This window comes from Melopsittacus undulatus, chromosome 8 (assembly GCF_012275295.1).
Source record: "Melopsittacus undulatus isolate bMelUnd1 chromosome 8, bMelUnd1.mat.Z, whole genome shotgun sequence".
In the NCBI taxonomy this organism is placed as follows: domain Eukaryota; kingdom Metazoa; phylum Chordata; class Aves; order Psittaciformes; family Psittaculidae; genus Melopsittacus; species Melopsittacus undulatus.
This window is the reverse complement of record NC_047534.1, coordinates 29,147,226-29,167,916: the sequence shown is the minus strand read 5'-3', so window position 1 is coordinate 29,167,916 and position 20,691 is coordinate 29,147,226. Positions and strand designations below refer to the sequence as shown.

Sequence of the window (20,691 nt, the reverse complement as noted above, 5' to 3'; positions counted from 1 at the left end):
AAAATCATGGCAGACAGGTGAAGTTCCTGACGACTGGAAAAAAAGGAAATATAACCCCTGTTTTCCAGAAGGGGAAAATGGATGACCTGGGGAATTACAGACCAGTCAGTCTCACCTCTGTGCCTGGCAAAATCTGGGAGTAGATTCTCCTGGAAGGCATGCTACAGCACATGAGAAACAACAAGGTGGTTGGTGACAGCCAGCACAGCTTCACTAAGGGGAAATCCTGCCTGACCAATTTGGTGGCCTTCTATGATGGGGCTACAGCAGTTGATGTCATCTACCTGGACTTGTGCACACATCATTGTCTCTAAATTGGGGAGACATCAATTTGATAGGTGGGCCCCTCGGTGGATAAAGAACTGGCCACACGCAAAGAGTTGTGGTCAATGGCTCAATGTTCAGCTGGAAACCAGTAACGAGTGGTGTCCCTCAGGGATCGGTGTTGGGACGGATCTTGTTTAACATCTTTGCTGGTGACAGGGACAGTGGGATTGAGGGCACCCCCAGCAAGTTTGCCAATGACACCAAGCTATGTGGTTCAGTTGATATGCTGGAGGGACGGAATGCCATCGAGAGGGACCTTGACATGCTTGTGAGGTGGGCTGATGCCAACCTCATGAAGTTTAACCATGACAAGTGCAAGGTCCTACACCTGGGTCGGGGCAATCCCAGGCACAGCTACAGTTTGGGCAAAAAGGAAATTCAGAGCAGCCCTACAGAGAAGGACTTGGGGGTGCTGGTCAATGAGAAAATGAGCATATGAATGAAGCAGTGTGCACTTGCAGCCCAGAAAGCCAACTGCATCCTGGGCTGCATCAAAAGGAGCGTGACCAGCAGGTCGAAGGAGGTGATCCTGCTCCTCTACTCTGCTCTCATCAGACCTCACCTGGAGTATTGTGTGCAGTTCTGGTGTACTCAACATAGAAAGGACATGGAACTGTTGGAACAAGTCCAGAGGAGGGCCACGAGGATGATCAGGGGACTGGAGCACCTCCCATATGAAGACAGGCTGAGAAAGTTGGGGCTGTTCAGCCTGGAGGAGAGAAGGCTGCGTGGAGACCTCACAGCAGCCTTCCAGTATCTGAAGGGGGCCTACAGGGATGCTGGGGAGGGACTATTCATTAGGGATTGTAGTGACAGGACAAGGGGTAACGGGTTGAAACTTAAACAGCAGAGGTTTAGATTGGATCTAAGGAAGAAATTCTTGACTGTTAGGGTGGTGATGTACTGTACTGGGTTGCCCAGGGAGGTTGTGAATGCTCCATCCCTGGCAGTGTTCAAAGCCAGACTGGACGAAGCCTTGGGTGGAGTGCTTTTAATGTGAGGTGTCCCTGCCAATGGCAGGGGGTTTGGAACTAGATGATCTTAAGTTCCTTTCCAACCCTAACTATTCTATTATTCTAATGTACATCCTAGCCTAACACAGTCAAAGTAAACTGGAACGCCATATTCCTTTGTTTGTAATTTTCTAAAGTTTTGGGGAAAAATATTTCCTATCTGTATTCAGGAGAAAAAAGGAATCTGGAAAATAGGGAATAAGCTTTTCTTTTGGTACAGAATGAAAGTCTGAAAGGTCCATAATGGTAAGTTGCTTAAAACAACAACAACAACAACAACGAATACCTGGCTGAACATCTCTATATGCTAAGACTGACCCCAGCAAGAACAGTTATGGCGGAGTTAATCTTATGAATATACAACTCCAGAGGAGAAATGTTGAGGCCCCATTATCCGGAAGTGTAACTACTAGAATGATTTAGTTAAATATATGCTTGTTTAACTTCTTTTTATGTTGGACCACACTGGCTTTCATTTCTGCTGTTCACCAATGATCTTCAGCAAATAAAAAAAAAAAAAAATCAAAAAAAATCTATCTTTTAGACTTCCATGTTTTAAAAAAAGGTTGTAAGTGTCTGAATAGTCTACCAACTCAACTGCATGACAGGGATACAAAGCTTCTGGAAAATAAAAAGTCAAATGTTCAACAATGAATATAATTAAAACAATGCATTGCTACACATGTATGCATACATGAGAATCAGAACCTACTCGTGCAAAACTTTGGCTTCTAAAATGAGCTTTCTCTTCAAGTTACTTGAATAACAACAATTACACTTCAGAAAATTCTAAAGCTCGTCTTTGAATAAGCATTGCTACATAATATTGCTCAAGTGATTACTACAGAATTGGTCCTTTAAAAAACTTGAAATTCTCAATCTCAATGACAGTTGGATCTAAGATTTTCCTCTGACCTATAGTAGAGAAGCAAGGTTTGCATCCTGAACACCAGCTGGAGGAGAATCCAGATGTCTAGATCTATCTTAGATTTTCTTGTAATTACTACGAAGCTGCACATGGAAGGGGGAAATACCTGTAAAACATCCCACTTCAAATGTACACAAGATATAACACAAGAGAAATTTCAAACAGAAAAGCAACAGAAGTTGTCTACACTTACTTGACCTGCAGGGTGCATATTCCACAGATTTAGATCCAGCAAGCAGGTAACAAGTTCCTACAGGCTCTCTCTCTTGTTTTGTTTCAGTTCTCCAGTGGTAGAGTGGAGCACAGGCCTAAGGAAGAACACACGGCAGTGAAGAAAAACTCCTCTTCAAAATGCTAGGGGTAGAGACTAATATCCAATTTATACCGTCAGTGCTGTGGCAGAAGTATCACCAGTTTGTATTTTTAGAAATAGCTGATCTATCACAAGAATTTCAGAAACAATATATTCTTAAAGAAACAGCTGGAAAGAGTTCATGAAGAATTCATAACACATTCTAACGTCAGCAAACTAATTCTACTGCTTTCCTCAAAACCAGACAAAATTGCTACAATCTTTGTTTATAAAAAATTCAGAAAAGGCTAGCCAATAAATTCTGAAAAACACAAGTCATGCTGATTAGTGGGATTTTAGTTACATTCTGAGTTATCTGTCTCTTCTCACATTTTTTTCCACTACGGTATTTCAGCACTGGGGCATTTCAGGGGCATCAACCTACCAGAATTTTATCAGTTTTAGATCTCACAGAGGCTCCAAACCACTGATGAGATTTAAATTCTAGTGGATCATCAGGAGCAAAATCTCTGTTACCTACAAAGAAAAAAAAAAACAAACAGAAGAATGATTTCATAGGAAACTGTACAGTAAGAACAACCTCAAAAAAACAAAAACCTAAATCATTGGTTTTGATGCATACAGAGAAAAGTGGAAAACAGTAACACTGGAGAAACACCCTTTCACGGAAATAGGCTTTCAAAATATCTATTACTCATTTTTACATCTTGGGCCAAATGCAGCTATTTTTACATATGAAGCAGTAGCACATTACTGATTTGTTGTAAGAACGCCAAGTTTATGACATCTTTGACAATGACACAGTAAATACCTCATAGTGGAGATATTTGACTTTCAAGTCAGATTACAGCACTGCTCAAGAATCAGTGCTAAAGCTAAGTTAGGACTAAGGATTCTGGAAGAAATATTGCCCTGATTAAATTGTGTAAGTTTACCTTGGGCTAGAATCAGAACAGAAGTTCTTCTATTATTCTGCCAAGTGTTAACTTCTATTCTGAATGTCACTGCAGTGTACAAAGAACAGCAACCAGCATTCTTAAAACATACCAGTAAAGTGAAAGATTATTCAGTAACAAAAAGGTTAGAGAGTTTTTTATACAGTAGAATAAGATAAATAAGGGATAATTTGCATGATGCTTTTATGGGAACTGTTCAGTGATCAAGGCTAGTAGAAACAATTCAATGAGTTGCATTCCTGCAGGTGTGAATGTTAAAAGTCTTCAAATTATTTAATGTCTCTTATATACTTCCACTGGACCAACACTGGACACTTGGCCAGCTGAGAGAATGAGAAAATGTATGGAACACTCTGGAAAACATCTGTTTTAAAAGAAGTCATCTAAACGGCTGCTTTATGGTGCCTAAAGATAAAGGAATCAATGAAGCCAACAGTCATACATCAGTTCCACAGACTGCTGTGGAGAATCCCCAAACCCTGTGAATCAGACCTGTGACCACTTGAATCGAAACTTCCTTGCTTGTCTTACACCCTGTAAAGAATGTTACTTCCATAAGGAAAATCCCATGAAAAAGACAACAAAAGTGATTCTAATCTGTAGAGACAGACAAGCAAGTATATCGACTATTTTTTGCTCTTAGATTAGAATGTGGAAATGAATGCTAAGTGCACAGCATCACAGAGAACTACCACACTTTTTTATAATTTTATTAAAGGTAATTAACCCACTTCGTACTGTCACATGCCCTCCTCCCCCACTCTCTTATTGAACAACTGCTAAATACAAAGGCCTGATGATTAGCACATCTGTATAGATTTATGTACGCTTGAACATTTGTACTATCACCCTTGCACAGACAGAATTGTAGCCTGGAGATCTGCATGTTACCTTCTCATGATACAGAAAACTAAAACCAGATTAAGATGTATTCCAAATAGGGATTTGTCTTTAGCACACTTCTAAAATGCCTGGTTTATCAATATCTTTTCCTTTCCTCACCTTTAATTCATGAAAATCCACCCAAGGACAGTACTGCTCAAAGAATGCAGTTATGTGACTGAATTTCAGATGAAGCTGCCACCAAAAGGGGCAGCAGTTCGCATTTGCTCCTGTCCATAGATTCCTGCAGGCAGCCTCTGTATTGGCACTACTGCCTTCTATTCATATAGTCCCAACGTGAACCACCTAATAATGAACCCATTTAAAAAAAAAACAAACAAACACCAAACAACAAAACAAACAAAAAAACACAAACAACAAAATCAGCTGCATCAGAGACGAACCTAGATACCTGCATAGGGAGGGAAGTAGCGCTATAACCTCCTTGGAGAAGACAGAAACATATGGATGGGAGCAGTATCTTTTTTGGCAGCATTAGGGACTTAAAATTCATTTATTCTGCTAGTAACCATGTCCAAGGCTATGCAGCCTAGAAGGGCAGATATGGCTTACACTCTCTGTCTAGCTACTCTCGAATATAAAGAAATCTCTCAGTTTAACTTGCCAAAAAAGCCCTTAAATAACAGAAAACCTGAAAATAGTTATGGCATGGCATTTTACACCTTTCTCTACTATTGGATACTTACTGGATAGCATTGTATAAAATGCTACACATTTATGACTAAATTGAAAGGTAATATAACAGTTTTATAATGTAAAGCAGAATCCTATTCTGCTAGGTACACTAAAAATGTCTAGGATGTAAACTTCCCATGCAAGTTTAAACAATAACCAGCAAGTAGAAGGAATAGTTTTGCTACTATAACAGGTAAGCAGCTGCATGACATTATTAGCAATCTGTTTTTATCACAGATGTTAAGGAAATTAGTTAGGGGGTTGCTGATCAACTTCAGACTGTTGTAGCACAGGAAAATGCATGAAGACACAAAAACTAGATAAAATAGAAAGTACATACATTGGAAACAGGCTTTTTGGATAAAAAAATGCAAACGCTAAATACAGGCCAAATCCGATGCTAACTCTTTATAAAAAAAGTAGCCTTTATTTATTCACACTCATTCAAAATTCTTCCCAGGAAAACACTGTGTAAACAGGCTATAAGCCTTTCCCTCAGATCTAGGAGAAAAACTAATTTTATGAGGAAATCTGGAAAACACCTTATCATCAAATATCCCCTTGCATTAAGTGAGAAACCATTTGGCTTTCTGTTCCTGACTGGTGAAAACAAACTTAATGAACACTTAAATGCAAGCCCTCTTTGAAGCAAATTAGTGTTATATAATGCGGTTTAGCTGTTATTTAGATCTGTCACAGGAAGATACAAGACTGACTTCAGTATCTGTGTTTTACTGTAAGTAAAGGGCTTAACTTATTATTTTATAATGGTACAACTTTTCATTGGTAGTTTAAAAGATAAAGCGTGTTACCCCTACCCTTTTAAAAGAGTACCTACATTAAACAAAGCAAACGGTAATTCAGGTAGTATTCAAATATATAGGGATTTATAAATGCAGACCAATGTTTTGATGTATTATATGTAAACCTTACTATTAAAACAGCTCTAACAGCCACTGCTGTTTTTTTTGTATTTCTAAAATTCTTTCAGAGTGCCTCAAGAATACCTTAGAAATGTGTTTAAAGCAATGATGCATGCAGCCCCAAGGAGGACTTAGGAGACTGATTGACAAGAAGCTCACCATGAGCTGTCAGTGTGCACTTACAGCCCAGAAAGCCAACTGTGTGCTGGGCTGCACCAAAAGGAACGTGACCAGCAGGTTAAAGTATGTTATTCTACTCCTGTACTCCACTCACATGAGACCCCCACCTGCAGGACTGTGTTCAGCTCTGGGGCCCCAACACAAGAGGGATGTGGACCTGTTAGAATGAGTCCAGAGGACGCCACAGAGATGCTTTGAGGGCTGGAGCATTTCTCCTACAGAGACAGGCTGAGAGAGCTGGGCTTGTTCACCCTGGTGAAGAAAAGGCTTCAGGAAGACCTTAGAGCAACTTCCAGTGCCTCAAGGGGCTACAGGAAATCTGGAGAGGGACTTTTTACAAGGGCCTGTAGGGACAGGACAAGGGGGAACAGCTTTGAACTGACAGAGGGGAGACTGAGATACAAGGAAGCAATTCTTTATTGTGAGGGTGGTGAAGCCCTGGCACAGGCTGCCCAGAGACACTGTGGCTGCCCCATCCTTGGCAGTGTCCAAAGTCAGGCTGGATGGGGCTTGGAGCAACCTGGTCTAGTGGGAGGTGCCCTTGCCCATGGCAGGGGGTTGAAACTAGTTGAGCTTTGAAGTCCCTTCCAACACAAACCATTCTATGATTCTATGATTACTTAACCCTTATCCTTAAGGGAAGCTAGTGAGACTAGCACAGCTATACAAGTATGTGGGATATTTCATTAGTAAAATAATGTTTTACATACAGTAAAAACCATTTTATGATTCTATTGTTTTTAAAAGCCATTTTAACAAATATAACTAGGTAATACAAACTATGTTCTGACTATATTCAAGAAAATGTTCAAAATTTTTACACAGTGCTATGTGTTGGACTAAAATGCAGCTACTACAGGGTCTTGTACTTGATGGATCATTAATTCCAGGATTATGTCATTTGACCACAGGGTATTATTTTATATCTGAAAAGACAGCTAATGACTTGGTTTTTCTTTTGCTCTTTCTTACTGTAGTAGACATCACATGATGATTTTATATAATTCTTTCATCAGGAAAAAAGGCTGACATGCCAAGTCAACAGCACTTTGTCTCACCAAGTACTTTCCAGGTGGGGTAATGGGGTTGTCAAGGCAGGAATTGCTTTAAAAAGCCATGACATAGGTGCATTGTTGCAGTTGGAAAAAAAACAAACAAACAAAAAAAACCCCAAACCATTATCACTTTACTGTGTTACAAAGAACTTAAATTTATAAATTGAAACTAATGTGGAGAGATGCTGGGGAAAAACTGCAGAAAAGGGAATAAATTGCCTAAAGATCAAAAAGTTCTTTCCATGCTGGATTTTTTTGTCTGCTGGTTTTGGACAGTTGGGTTTTTTTTTTTCCAATGTAAATGTTATCACAGAAACAATGGTGGTGTTAAGAAATTACTGCAGATGAATAAGTTGTAGCTTCCTGCCTGATTGCATCATAATGAAAAACCTGAATATTTGCCCCTGATCTTGAGTGCCTTATTATCACTTAACTGAGATAAACATGAGTCATGAGGCTCATGAAGCTGATGAAGCCTGGTTCAGTGTCATCATGCTGTGAATACTTAGGAGGTTGTAAAATTTAAACAGTCATGGAATTTCCATTAAAATAAATCTCTCTGTAACTTTGCCAATTCAAAAGACAAAATGTTGACCCTTCTAGGTAAATGAAAGCTTCCTGCAGCTAGCCAAAAGAAAAACAAAATATAAGAGCCCTGTTTTCATAATATGAGAAATTTACATGGTGTGAAGGTATCTTCCATCCAAAATCTCAGTTTTAGTTAATGGGGCAAGAGGGAGTGAGTACAAGCTTATCTTTACTTGAAACTCCCAATGCTGTTTAGCAATCTTGGTTTAGCCACAGTGTTTTGTTAATGACTCATGGGGACAGAAATATAGAACTTCCCACTATTTCCCTTCCCTCTTCAGAGGTATGAATCCTGCTTTTTTCCCTGGGGGGGTGCTGGAACAAAAGCATCTTTTCCTTCTGCCTAATACAAGTTAAGACATTTTTTTTCCAACTAGTCATACAGTTGAGATCCAGCCACACATACACACAGAGCCAGGAGTATCCATGCAGGAGTATACATAATCATAAAAGCATGAGCATTTTTCCACTGTCAGCTATAACAACATGCAGAGGAGGTTTCATACATTCCGCTGCCCTCCTTTTTTATTCAGAGCCATAGCCAGAGTCCAAAGCAGACTTCAGTTATACCAGCACACATGATAAAGAAAACAACCAAACTACAGTGAGACTGAGTAATGATAGATTTAGCAAGATAAATATCAAACTATCCTACTACAAATGAATGAATGATATTTACAAGATTTATTGCTTTATTGTTGACTAAAATCAATAGCCTTTGAGATTGAAATCCCCATACAGATTGCACTCTAATACCAATAAAACAATCATCTAAAAATAAAGCAACATATTTTCACAAAATACCAACCTATACCATACTTCCTTATCTGTCTCCTTATTCCGTAACTGGATAGAGTAACTGCCTCATTTGCATAAATGATGAAAATCTTCAAGAGACAAACATAAGCCTGTGATACCCACTCCAGTCATAACTTCCCAACACTGGCAAATCTTAAGCTGCGCAATGCTACAGCACAAAGCTGTGCAAGGCTGTTAAAACACCCAGTTCAAATTAAACAGATCACAGATAGATACAGCCATACCAAACTGGTGGTTTAGGCTTCCAGACAAAGCCTCCTATTTTCTAGAATCACCCACTTTGGCATGGGTGGGGAGACAAACCCCCTTCATAAGGGGAAACATAAAGAGGAATCAGGACAGGTTTTTATAAATATTTTCCTTTTCAAAGCTTTTTTCAGCACAGATAAAAATTACTAGTCTTAGAATTTCATCTAAAAATATTTAAGCACAAAACAGTTCTCTTAAATTACTCTGGTGCATGAAAACACATGGGGTGGGGAGAGGAAGGACAATACAACTATCAAAGTGATAAAACCTCCTACAACAAGGGGCTACACCGAATTCTTTTCCAATGCAATAAAAACACACCACAGAGTTGAAAACATTTGAGATGCTGTTAGTGTTTATTATTCAACAGGTTCTGTAAATTTCCCCAATCCTTAATTTTGATACCTGAAACAGAGAATGAAAGCAGTAGGGAAAGCTGTTTCCAAAAGCAGTACTGATAATTGAGCAATCCATCAATTGATTTTACTGCATGTCTCAGAAGATCAAAACAATACATTGCCTGACCAAGCAGATCTTCCTGTGCTAAACCCAAAATCTGCAACTCATCAGCATAGAAATTCAAAGTTGTTTTATGAGCATCTTTTCTTTTGTAACAGTTCATAGAGCTGTCTGCATTTCATCAGAGTACTCTAAGTGCAGGAACTCTTCAAACACTCTCAGTACCACATTTTTGGATGCTGACGAAGAGCTATGCTTTCGAGCATTCTGTGCTGGAGTAGGTACAGTTCTAGATCAAAGTTTTCTTTGGAAAACTGTCAGGGTTTTGCAAGAGAAACTTCATCATCACAAAACTGGGTTTGTTACATTTTTATGAAAAGCCATGGGAGCATGAAGATATGCTATGCCTAGCAACACAGTTACCACTTTTCTTGATCAAGGAAGAGCTAGGACCCCAAAGATAAGAAGTAAAGTAATATGAATAATGATGAAGATTGTTTCCTTTTGGAAAACAAGCACATAGAAAATTCAGTTGGTTTATATTAACTTGCTACATATTGCTCATATATGTACACTGATTAACTCCAACTGATTACATAGGTCTCTGAAGAATTTTTTGGGTTTTTGTCAGAATGAAAATTCACAGTGATCCTGCTCTCTAAAATTCCATGGCCAAATAATTAATGTATTTATCTATATGTCAGACAATTAGCTGCTATTCCATGTATGCTAAACTATAAAACAGATAAAACCATAAAGACGACTTGTTGATTTTCCTGAAAAGCACACTTGACAACCGTTCTGCTCACTGGTTTTGTTGTCTAGCTCAGTGAGCTTTTGATCCTTCTCTTGTACATAAAGACACATTTAATTGTATATACAGAAAATGGACAACTACACGAAACAAATATAACTCACAAAACAACCTTTAACTCTTCAATAATCTATTCCCTGAGCAAGACTGTGGAAATACTTTCAATAATATTTAGTCTGTGAAGGCTGTGGAAGGAGAAGAGGTAGAGAGAATAGATGTGTCTTTAAAACACATTGGTTTGGACCTTTGTCTCAAAACTGATCAGAAACAGAAAATGTTCTGCTATATTAAGAGCACTCCTTTTACAGTTTTTCCCCACAAGAAATATCTTTTTCCTGGAAAAAGCAGCTAGGCAGCTGGCAGATGAAGCCAACTGTTAGGCTTTCAAAAGAAGGAACCACCTCTCCAGTCAGTTACATAGAGCAGTACTAGAGCTCAGCAAGCTGTAAGAGTAGTTTTTCCACCATTTGCTTTCCCAGATTGTTTCTTCTTTATAAGATTCAGAACATTCCCCCATTGCTATGGATTAAAACAAACAAACAAAAAAAAAAAAGTAAATTTTCGGTCACAAAACTATCTGGTGCGAAGAATGGATATGAGTGAATACAAATACTTACCTACCTTGACCTATAATTCGTGGATTTTGGTAGTAATATGAAATGTAAAACATCTTGCAAAGGAAAGGATTACTGATCTTGTTTATGTTTATGACAATCTTGAAGAATATACTATCTTGCAAATAAAAAATTCTTCCCCATGCGTGTCCTGAAAAAAAATACAGCCTCCTGCACATTCTGAAACTCTGACAGTTAACTTGGATGGGAAAAAAAAATCAGAAGTATTTTACATAACAACTCCATTGGAATTGTGGTGATGCTGTGGCAATTGCAGTAAGAAGTCAAATACCAGAACTTTCAGTTTTGTTACAGTGGCATGTTCAGCTATTGAATTAACAAGATAAACAGGAATAAGGAAAAAAAAAAGGTCAGTGCTTACACAACATTTTTAATTCAGCTTTATTTCTATCTACAGTTGCAGGATAACCCATTACAGTAACAGATAAAAGGACTGCTTCATATTTCAGTTTTGCAACAGCATCAACAAAAGCATGCATGTGACCAAGCTTGCTCTGTGGCTGATTTCTTTTCAAGTTCATGTGCTTCTAAGTGCAAAAGCTAGCCTGAAATACATGCCTACTAATACTTGAAAGCCTTAAAAAAAAAAAATTATTCTAACTTTCTGGCCATAGCCATACAAGCACATCCAGTACAGCTATATGCACCCCTGAATTTGAGGGCATTTTCTATCACACATGTTTGTTTGGCAATTTTCACATAGTCATAATTGTGTTAAATCAAATCCAACTGATGTCAATGCTAAAATGCTCAGAAGCCCCACAGCAAAGCATCGTTACATTTGAGAAGTGTTAATGTGCAATATAAACATTTTGCCTTCCAAAGCCACCATGTATACCAGAATGTCAAAAGCAATTAGTATAATGTGCACAGAAATACATGCACACAGACATACCTACAGATTATTCTCTAGTGTATTTTTTACATGAGTGGAACCACTGTGCTGGGAGATGTAAGACAAGGGGAGATCCCTCTTCCCCTTCACAAATATACTGCTGTTTTAACTGAGAAAATAAGTTGTGTAGGAACAGTAAAAGAACACTTTCAGCCAGCAGTTTAAAAATTGTAATATATGGTGTTGTAAGGGTTTGTTTTGTTTTTTTTTATTACAGGCTGGTGAGAAGGGCAATACATATTTTCAGCATGAAAGCTGCAAGTTTCGTGAATGAACTTCTGTTGCCCAGCTTCTTTCCTGAAAGAGCCAAGTTGTTATACACAGGCAAGAATAAACAAAGTAGTAAATTTGGTACTACAAGAACTATCAGCTTAATATTGCTTTCCTCCAGAGGAGCTGAGGTGAGAGTAAATGCAAGTAACAAGCAATGCTAGTATAAGGTAAGAGTTTGAACAGCTCCTCCAAAGATTAATACAAAGCAGCTAGTACCTTTTCTCCTTGGCTATGTGATAGCTGTTGCATTTGTTTCACATATATGACCATGTGTCTGTGCTAATATGATACTGAAGCCAAAAGCAAGTGTTTGAAAATAAGACCCAATTCTGTGCAGCCACTACTGTGCAGCTGAGCTTAGCATGGCCTTTGTACAGATGGAGAAAAGGACCCGTAAAGCTGGAGGAAAGCTTAACTAAAAAAAAAAAAAACAAAAACAAAACAAAAAAACAAACAAAAAAGTAATGTTTAAGAAGAAAAAATAATTGTGAAAGAATTAAAAATCTTGCTTGCTGGACCTCTGTAAAACACTACTCTTGCATTTATTTTGTGATACAATCATGAGACAAGCAAACACAACCTCACAGAGTCAGAATATTTCCTTGCTATGTTCACAACACAGAAATGTGGCCCTTTCCTCACACACAGTGTGGAAGGTGCAGTGGCTTGGCTTAGTCTGGGAGCTGCCAGCATGGGGAAGCAGGAGGAGGAATAGGTGCATGCCTTCTAGTAGTTATAAGTTTGCAACTCCACATATGGAGTTTGGCATCAACAGGTAAACAGAGAAAAGCCACAGATACAAATGTCCTCATTTTCCCAGTCAGATTTCTCACTAGTTGTACACAGTTAGAAAAGAACACTGAAGAATACATCTACTTAATTGTGCAGAATCTGTGCTGCTTTTTCCATTAACAAAACAGTTAAATAATTGGAGGGAAGGAGCGAGGGATGATATAAAAATCTGCCTTGTACTTCAAAGATAAGCAATACCTCTGGAGGTACACATATTGCATAAATGTTGAAGTACTGATGGATGAATCTGAATTCTTTTAGAGGCTGCATCTAATCATCGACCAAAAGCACCTCCACATTAGCACCAAAATTCAGTGGTCAAATCTGCTTTCCATTTCCTGCAACATGAATCACAAGTTGTCCCTAACCCCTGTTTCCTTATGAGGTAGGGGCAGGCAGGGGTGGGGTTTTACACTGCTGGCAGTAAGATACTGTCATCATAACACAGGGAAGCAACCATTCTATTATGCAGAAAGAGAAAGACATTTGCTTTTGTCTTAGTGCATTTATTATTTTATTATACTGCTGAAACACAATGCCCTTTTTACCCAGAGAATAATTGACAAATGCATTATTTCACAATTCATTGCCACAAAGCTAGAATGAGTTAAAACGTGCCTGAAAAATCCTCTTAAGCCATTATGACCTGCTGGTTTTACTGTTAAATTTCAAGTAGTTAACAAGTCCATTACTCATTGTACCATATACTCTAAGCACAGACGAGCAGCAAAGCAGCCTGCCCCCTGCATCTATTTACTCTGCCTGGCATATGGAATGCAAACGTTCACAGTATAAGCAGATAAATGCACTGCAATTCCAACATGAAGACGCATCTAGAACCTACCCATGTGGTTTCTCTTTCCCTACCCTAAGTTTTTTGGCTATTAATTACATTAGTGGTGATTATTAATCAGAGACACAGCTTACTAGAGATCTTAAGTATCTGGCAGAAACATTCCTCTAGAGTGATGTACAAAGACTGATAATGACTTATCAGCCTCTATATGTACTACCATTAGATACTACTATTTTTACTTTGCAAGAGAACTGTAACGTTTCAGAAGAATATATGCAGATTTCAGAAATCTAATCACAACATTTGGCGGTGTATTTTGACAATGGAATTGAAAGAAGAGCTTCTCCACTGTATTGTACACAATTTAAGAAGGCCACATAAATCTAACAGCCTTTAGACTGCTAAGTCAAAATTCCAATGGAGGCAACATCAAACTATAACCAGCTAGACCTGAAAAGCACAGGTGTTTCCTCTGCCCTGCCACATAGGTCTTGCTAACCCAATCCTATGACACAGAAAGTTTTTTCCTTATACATGCTGTGGAAAACAGAATTCAACACTGAGTGGCTTGAGCAGAAGAGCACATGTAATGCATTCTCATATAACTTGCCACAGTCTGTGGAAAATACTGTGTGTATGAGAGTATGAAGGCAGTGAAATGTTTAAAGTCTGCATTGCTGCTGATCAGCTATAGTATACTTCAGAAATTGTTAAGTAATTCCTCTGATTGGAGGTACCTTGACTGCTGCTATCACAAATATGAAGCTATATGAGGAGAAAAATTAAAAAAAGAAAAGTAAAATCTTCCACAGTTTGAAGTTTATACTCCCAGTTTCAGATTAAGCTTCTGAGTACTTCTGCCTATACCATCTTCGCTGATATTAAATATTATCTTTCCTCACATGACATGTTCTTAATACAGAATAACACCCTTAGGGTTTGTTGTGAATTAGGTTGCTAAATGTTTTAGGACTGCTGGAAAGTACAGAGGAGAAATATAAATGGGTTAAAACAAAAGAAAAATAACATACGCTCACTCAAGCTTTCATCACATAACAAGGGCAAGAGAATTCTAAAACAGAGGAGAGAAAAAAGAAAAAATAAACACCAAACCTTGACAGGTTGCTAGTCCAAGAACTGCTGCATTCACATCAACTACAAAGAAATCCCATGTGATTCTGAATCTCTTCTGCTCCCTCACACTAGGATTAGAGCAGAGACAGCCCTTCTCCCCTCACAGCAAGCTACACGTTACCTGTAGAGTCAAATACAATTGGCTGGCAGTTTCTGTTGGAATTCCAGTTACATTTCAGCACCTGGCCTCCTTCTACAATGTTGTGCTGGGTAGTGTTTGCTTTTGGAGCTCCCACCAGAAGAAATACCCTGCAGTAAAAAGAAATAAAACAAAAGTTTCAACACCCAAGGCATACATGTTGTTACTTTAAAACATCTGAAGAGTTAATAAATCAAAAGCTTTGCCCATTCAAATTTAAATCAGACAAGAGCAGCTTTGAGTTTCAGAGAGATTCATATTAGGCTTCAGGACTTGGCTCCCTTTTTTCTGTAGCAAAAGCTGTCAAACAAACAAATCCCACCAACGTTTACCAAAATAAGAGAAAATTAAATTATTCTGTCCTATTTAAAATGACATTTAAAGACAAGATAAACACTTCTATAATCGAGGTTTTTCTTTTTTTCCTTTTCAAATATACATATGTATGCAGCAGAACAGCAAATCATGTATTTCTGTAATGTAAGAAAAGTCTGGCATCATTTCTGGTTAATTTTGTGCATAAGAGTAATTCAAGGAAGTCAGTAAAAAATGGAAACAATGTATAAACAAAACAGCAGTGCTTCTGAGTTCAGCAGCTACAAACCGATGAGTCAGCCTAGTATTAGGCAAACACTTTTTAAAACAATCTCCAAGTACTCAAGTGATGGTCAAGCACAGGTTTGTATATTAATAAATTTTTATTGAAATTCATTACACAATAATCATCTCTTATTAAAATCTGTTGTGCTTTTATAAATCTCTGCTTATATTAATATGTTACATGCATTCCGAGCAGGAACTGTTAAAGAGATTATGCCTGTGCAGTGATAAAATTCACAAGTTGCTAAGTAAGCAACAGACCAAAAAAAAGAACTCATACCAAACAAAGTTCTTAGTGTCTTCCAACAGGCTATTAGCATCTTCCAGGGACTGTGACACCTCCAAAATATACTGGACCCATCAGCACTTTCCTGACGGCAGTAAATTTGAAGTACAGACAAAGAAGATATAAAACTAAATACTTCACTTCATTAGCATCTGCTCTGTTGCTTCCATTTAGACTGTTTAAGAGAGAAACTAACTTGTAGGTGCAAGTCTTACAATCAGGCACTATGGTTATTTAGTTTTGAAATTGCTGAATGCTGAACAAGCTGCAAGAGTGGTTGAAGAGAATATTTACAGGTAGGCAGATCCAGGCTTACCAAACTTGCTCTGGTTTTCACAGTCATCTCCCAGACTTCACTTTAGTACGAGCTAAGTTTATATTTCTTAACATGTAAATACCAGGTATAAACAGGTGGTATCTCATCAAAGCTCAGTTCAACAGCAGACCAACAGAAGCCCTAGTTCTCAACCATGTAATTTTTCAGAAGCTTAAAAATTTCCTGGTGTTACCCTGAATAGAAAATCAGGCTAGTTGGCAATCCATTTGTCTTCCTTAGTTGCCATTCAAGATTTCAAGAAGAATTTTAAATGCTTTAATCAACTTAAAATGTTCTTTCTGGGCATAACAGAAATGCTTAAAAATAAGCATCATAATGCCAAGTAAAAAAACACAGTCATTATTATAATCACAATGTATTAAACAAGTGGTAGCTTGCCTTCCACCTTACTCTTATGTCACTAGCTTTTGATAAGCCCCCCAGAACTAAATACTTGTTAAAAAAAATTCCTATTCTAATAATGTATTTTAACACTTTCTTACAATAGTCTTTGGTATAAGGTTTATTAAAAAGATTATCAAAAAATAAATCATTATGTGACTCCACAAAGGTTTAGACACTGCTTCTCCCAAAGCAAAAAAATCAAGTATTTTTCTCATCACAGAGCAAATGAGCAGGCTGTGGTAGGTCTTATAATAACATACAAATTAGAGACAGAGAAGCCTCTAGTCCACATACTTTGTGCAAGGGGCAACAGAGGGAAAACTGCTGTTTCCATAGGAATACACCAGCTATGATCTGATACTGCCCACATCCGCATGATGCAGCATAATGATGCAGATGAAACTGGGAGTGCATTGACAGCTTTGGTCAGTGTGCTTACAGCAATAATCACTCACCAGCGCTTTGCCATGGGCCAATAAAGAGAAACTGGTATTTCCATGTACTTATAAACTGGAAGGCAGTATGACTGTCAAATGCTCTTCTTTTATACCATGGCATGTATGAGAAACATTTTCTAGTTTTTATAAGGTTATGCTCAGCAATTTCGTATTATATACCCTCTACCAGGCATCACATAGCACCCTGATACAAGACTACTGGAACAGGCCTTTAATACTGGACTCCTAAATACGCTTTATTTTAGTATCCAGCAGGTCAAAATACGCTATGAAACAGCTGCTTGAGCATTCAGGAACTAATAACTCTCCTTTGTTATCAAGCTAGTCAATCTAAGTAGCTTTAGCTCAACTAAATTCACACAATCTCTAGTACTCATATAGAGAACAAATCGACAAATACAATTTTACCAAAGTAACCTAAATACCATTAGAGTCTGCTCCTGTAAAATTCGCATAGCTACTTTGTTCCAATTATAAGCTTAAATTTAAGCACCAGGGGGTGCAACACCAGGAGTTCACTTAGCAGATACACAGTAACTTCTAATTACACAAAAAAAACCAAGAGAAAAACATTCCTTTAAACATATAAAGGAGTCTCCCATGCTGCCTGAAAACCACTAGTGTTCCAAGTTACTAAAAGAAAAAAGCCAGTGTTTTCTTTCACAGCCATGCACTTTGAGATCACTAGCTATTACAAAAATAATTGAAAGGTTCCAAACAGTGATTCCAATAACAGTTCACATAAGTCCTTATCAGAAAGCAAAGAAGAAAGTTTACCACCCACATTTACCAGTCTCCTGATAACTTTTTGCAGCCACACATGCCAACTTAGAAATAAAGGGAGAGACACAAATAGAATATTTTTCTTAAGTATCAAGACTTAAACAGGATTAAGATAGCACAGAAAGATGTAACACATGCAAGTCAAGACAGTATGACTTCTAATATTGCAGGCAATAAAGAAATGCAAATAAAGCCAGGCTGATATATTGCAAAAAGGCTTGCTCAATAGCTATAAGATTTGTTAATAAGGTTTTATGAGTTAGAGAAATCCCCACAGCATGACAGAAGCCAGCAGCCTTTTCAGCTTTACAGCTGTTTCTTAAGATAGGAAAGGAGGGGGGAAAAGTGACAAAAGCTGGATCTTAATGTAGCCTACACTTGAGAAATGAAGACTATGCAACACCATGACTTCGAAGTTAGTGCCATGACTATTCAAAAGTCTGAAATACACCAGCCTCTGCTTAGTTGTTGTGTAATATGAAATGGGAACATATTCAGGAAGCAGATGCAGAGAGTGCTTACATGGAACTTCTTTACAAGAGTCAGCAACAGCTTCGTGACCCGCACAGAAACAATGCAACCCATAAGAGGCACTTTTGCAAAGAGCAGCCAAAAAAGAGAACAGAGAAAATTCGGAGATTTCAATGGGACAAAGCCCATGAGATATACTGAAGCAAAATGCCATACTTTCATATTTCTACACTCTATTTATCACCACCACTAGCTGCACAAGCCACGGACTGATAAGGCTATTTAGAAAACCTAGCAGTGCAGTTCGTGCCATGTTTGGGAGCCTGCTTCCCAGTGAGAGGGCCTCAGCAGGCAGAACCACTCTAGACCAGGAGCAGATGGAGCTAAGCTGGGGGTGGCATGGCTCTGCCCCGCAGTGCTACTGGCTGTGCACAGCAGTGCAGGGTCCTTCCACAGAGACCCCATTTTGTGTGGGCCACCACAGCCATTGGAGCTGCTAGCCCAGAGGGGACAGGCACAGCTCAGCATAGCTCGTTCACAAAATCATCACAACTGTACCATGAAATCACAGAATGGTTTTAGTTGGAAGGGACTTTAAAGCTCATCTACTTCCAACCCTCTGTTATGAGGAGGGACACTTCCCACTAGACCAGGTTGCTCCAAGCCCAATCCAAGCTGGCCCTGAACACTGCCAGAGATGGGACAGCCACAGCTTCTCTGGTCACCCTGTGCTAGCACCTCACCACCCTCACAGGGAAGAACTTCTACCTCATATATCAGCTAAGTCTTCCCTCTGTCAATTTAGAATCATTCTCCCTTTTCCTGTCATTACTTGCCCCTGTAAAAAGCCCCTCCGGTTTCTGGTTGGCCCCTTCAGGCACTGGGAGCTGCTCTCAGGTCTCGCCGAAGCCTTGTCTTCTCCAGGCCGAACAAGCCCAGCTCTCTCAGCCTGTCACCATAGCAGAGGTGCTCCAGCCCGCTGATCAGTTGCGCTCGGCACCGGGCCCGAGAGAACGTCTCCCATCAATGAACCGCTCCGAATCTCTTCCCAGAACTGCCCAGGCGTCAGCTCTGCCGTGTGAGCTACAAGGGAGCAGCCCAGCTGCTGACACGGGGATGGTCTCCCGGTCCCCCATCACCCTCCCTCACCTTGTCGGGACAACAGCAGCCTCGCCAGAGGAGAGAATAGAGAAAAGGAAGGAAAGGAGCGCCGGGCCAGGCCCCCTTCTCCCAGGAAGCGGCAGCCCCGACAGACGCCCCCCGGTACCGCGCCGGTGGGCAGAAGAGGGCGGGCACTTACGAGGACGGGTCGGGAGCGAAGAAGTCCACGGCGAAGCCGAAGTAGCTGCCCTGCGGGCCCGAGTACACAGCCGGGCGCTCCACGTCCAGGTTGAAGGCGCCGCTCGGGGCCAGCGCGCCTCCCAGCAGTGCTAGCAGACGCAGCCACAGCCCCAGCATGGCCCAACCCGGCAGGAAGGAAGAGAAGTGACGGGGGATACGGAGAGGCCACGCGTTTTCCGCAGTCGGCGGCGGCACTTCCTCCCGCCCTACGCCCAGTTCCCTTTTCTGCGCGGGACAGCAGTGGCAGAAAGGAGAAGCGGCATCACGTGGTGCCGGAGGCGGGCCCGGCTGGGCTGCAGCGCCGCTCCCTCCCGCCCTCCCTCGCTGCCTGCTGCAAGCAGGAACCGGTCTAGCTATGGGAGCCCCGGTGCCCAGGCAGGGAGAGGCTCTCCCCCGCTCGGCCGGGGCTGGAGGAACAGGCGGCTACGGTTCAGATGGACGGGAGGGAAAGTGCCCGAGCCCTAAGCAGTTTATGCTGGATCCCAAGGCCAGAGAAGCACTAGGAGCAAGAAGAAGGGAGCATATGCATAGTTCCTTGGTAAAACCTTCTCAGTAAAGCCTTTTTTGCCAAGTCTTGAAACAACTTCTGTTAACAAAAGCAAAGAGTGAAATAAGTGTGGATTAATCGTTGAGGAAAAAAATCATCGTTTTTTAAATGAATGGAATAGTAAACGAAGTAGTTTAAAGTCACAGAGTTACCACTGAGCCCCGCAGCAGCCCCAGCACTGCCAGATGCCCAGAAGCAGCTGCAGGGCTGAGTCTGTAAAACCTCCCTCCTGAAGGTCTGGCCGCTGCACAGTCCACCTGGGAAAGACAGAGCTAGTGTCCAGCTCGAACCTCTTCAGACCAAGTTTCTGGCCCTTCTGTCATCTGTCACTACGGAGAGTTTAGTGCTGCCGTTGCAGTAGCTCAGAGCTGTAGTCTGGCAAACCCCTCGTGGCCTTGCCCACATCAGCCTACAGCAAAGTTCAACAGCTGCTTGGTCTAGCAATGTTTCAGGAAAAAGAAAACATACTGGAACACCTATGAAGTGGAATTAAATCCTATTAATACTGTTACTATGTTACCAGCTTCCACACTATAGCTTCAAGCCTGAACTTCCAGCTTGCTTCTCTCACGTGAGCATGATAAAAAGAAAAGGAACAAATAATGGTGTTTCAAGCCC

The 20,691-nt window shown here is 40.0% G+C and overlaps 1 protein-coding gene across 2 annotated transcripts in view; it reads right to left on the bottom strand.

Annotated features, from left to right (window-relative positions):
* Positions 1-19,752, bottom strand: part of ITGAV (integrin subunit alpha V) — a 61,231-nt gene extending 41,479 nt beyond the window's left edge. For both annotated transcript variants that reach the window (XM_031045826.2, XM_005145596.3), the window contains exons 1-4: positions 19,486-19,752; positions 14,849-14,976; positions 3,006-3,097; positions 2,462-2,576 (exon numbers count right to left, since the gene is read on the bottom strand). In XM_031045826.2, the coding sequence (XP_030901686.1) occupies positions 2,462-2,576; positions 3,006-3,097; positions 14,849-14,976; positions 19,486-19,643 (493 nt within the window). In that variant the 5' untranslated portion in view covers positions 19,644-19,752. The remainder of the gene's footprint in view (positions 1-2,461; positions 2,577-3,005; positions 3,098-14,848; positions 14,977-19,485) is intronic.
* Positions 19,753-20,691: the final 939 nt, after the last annotated feature.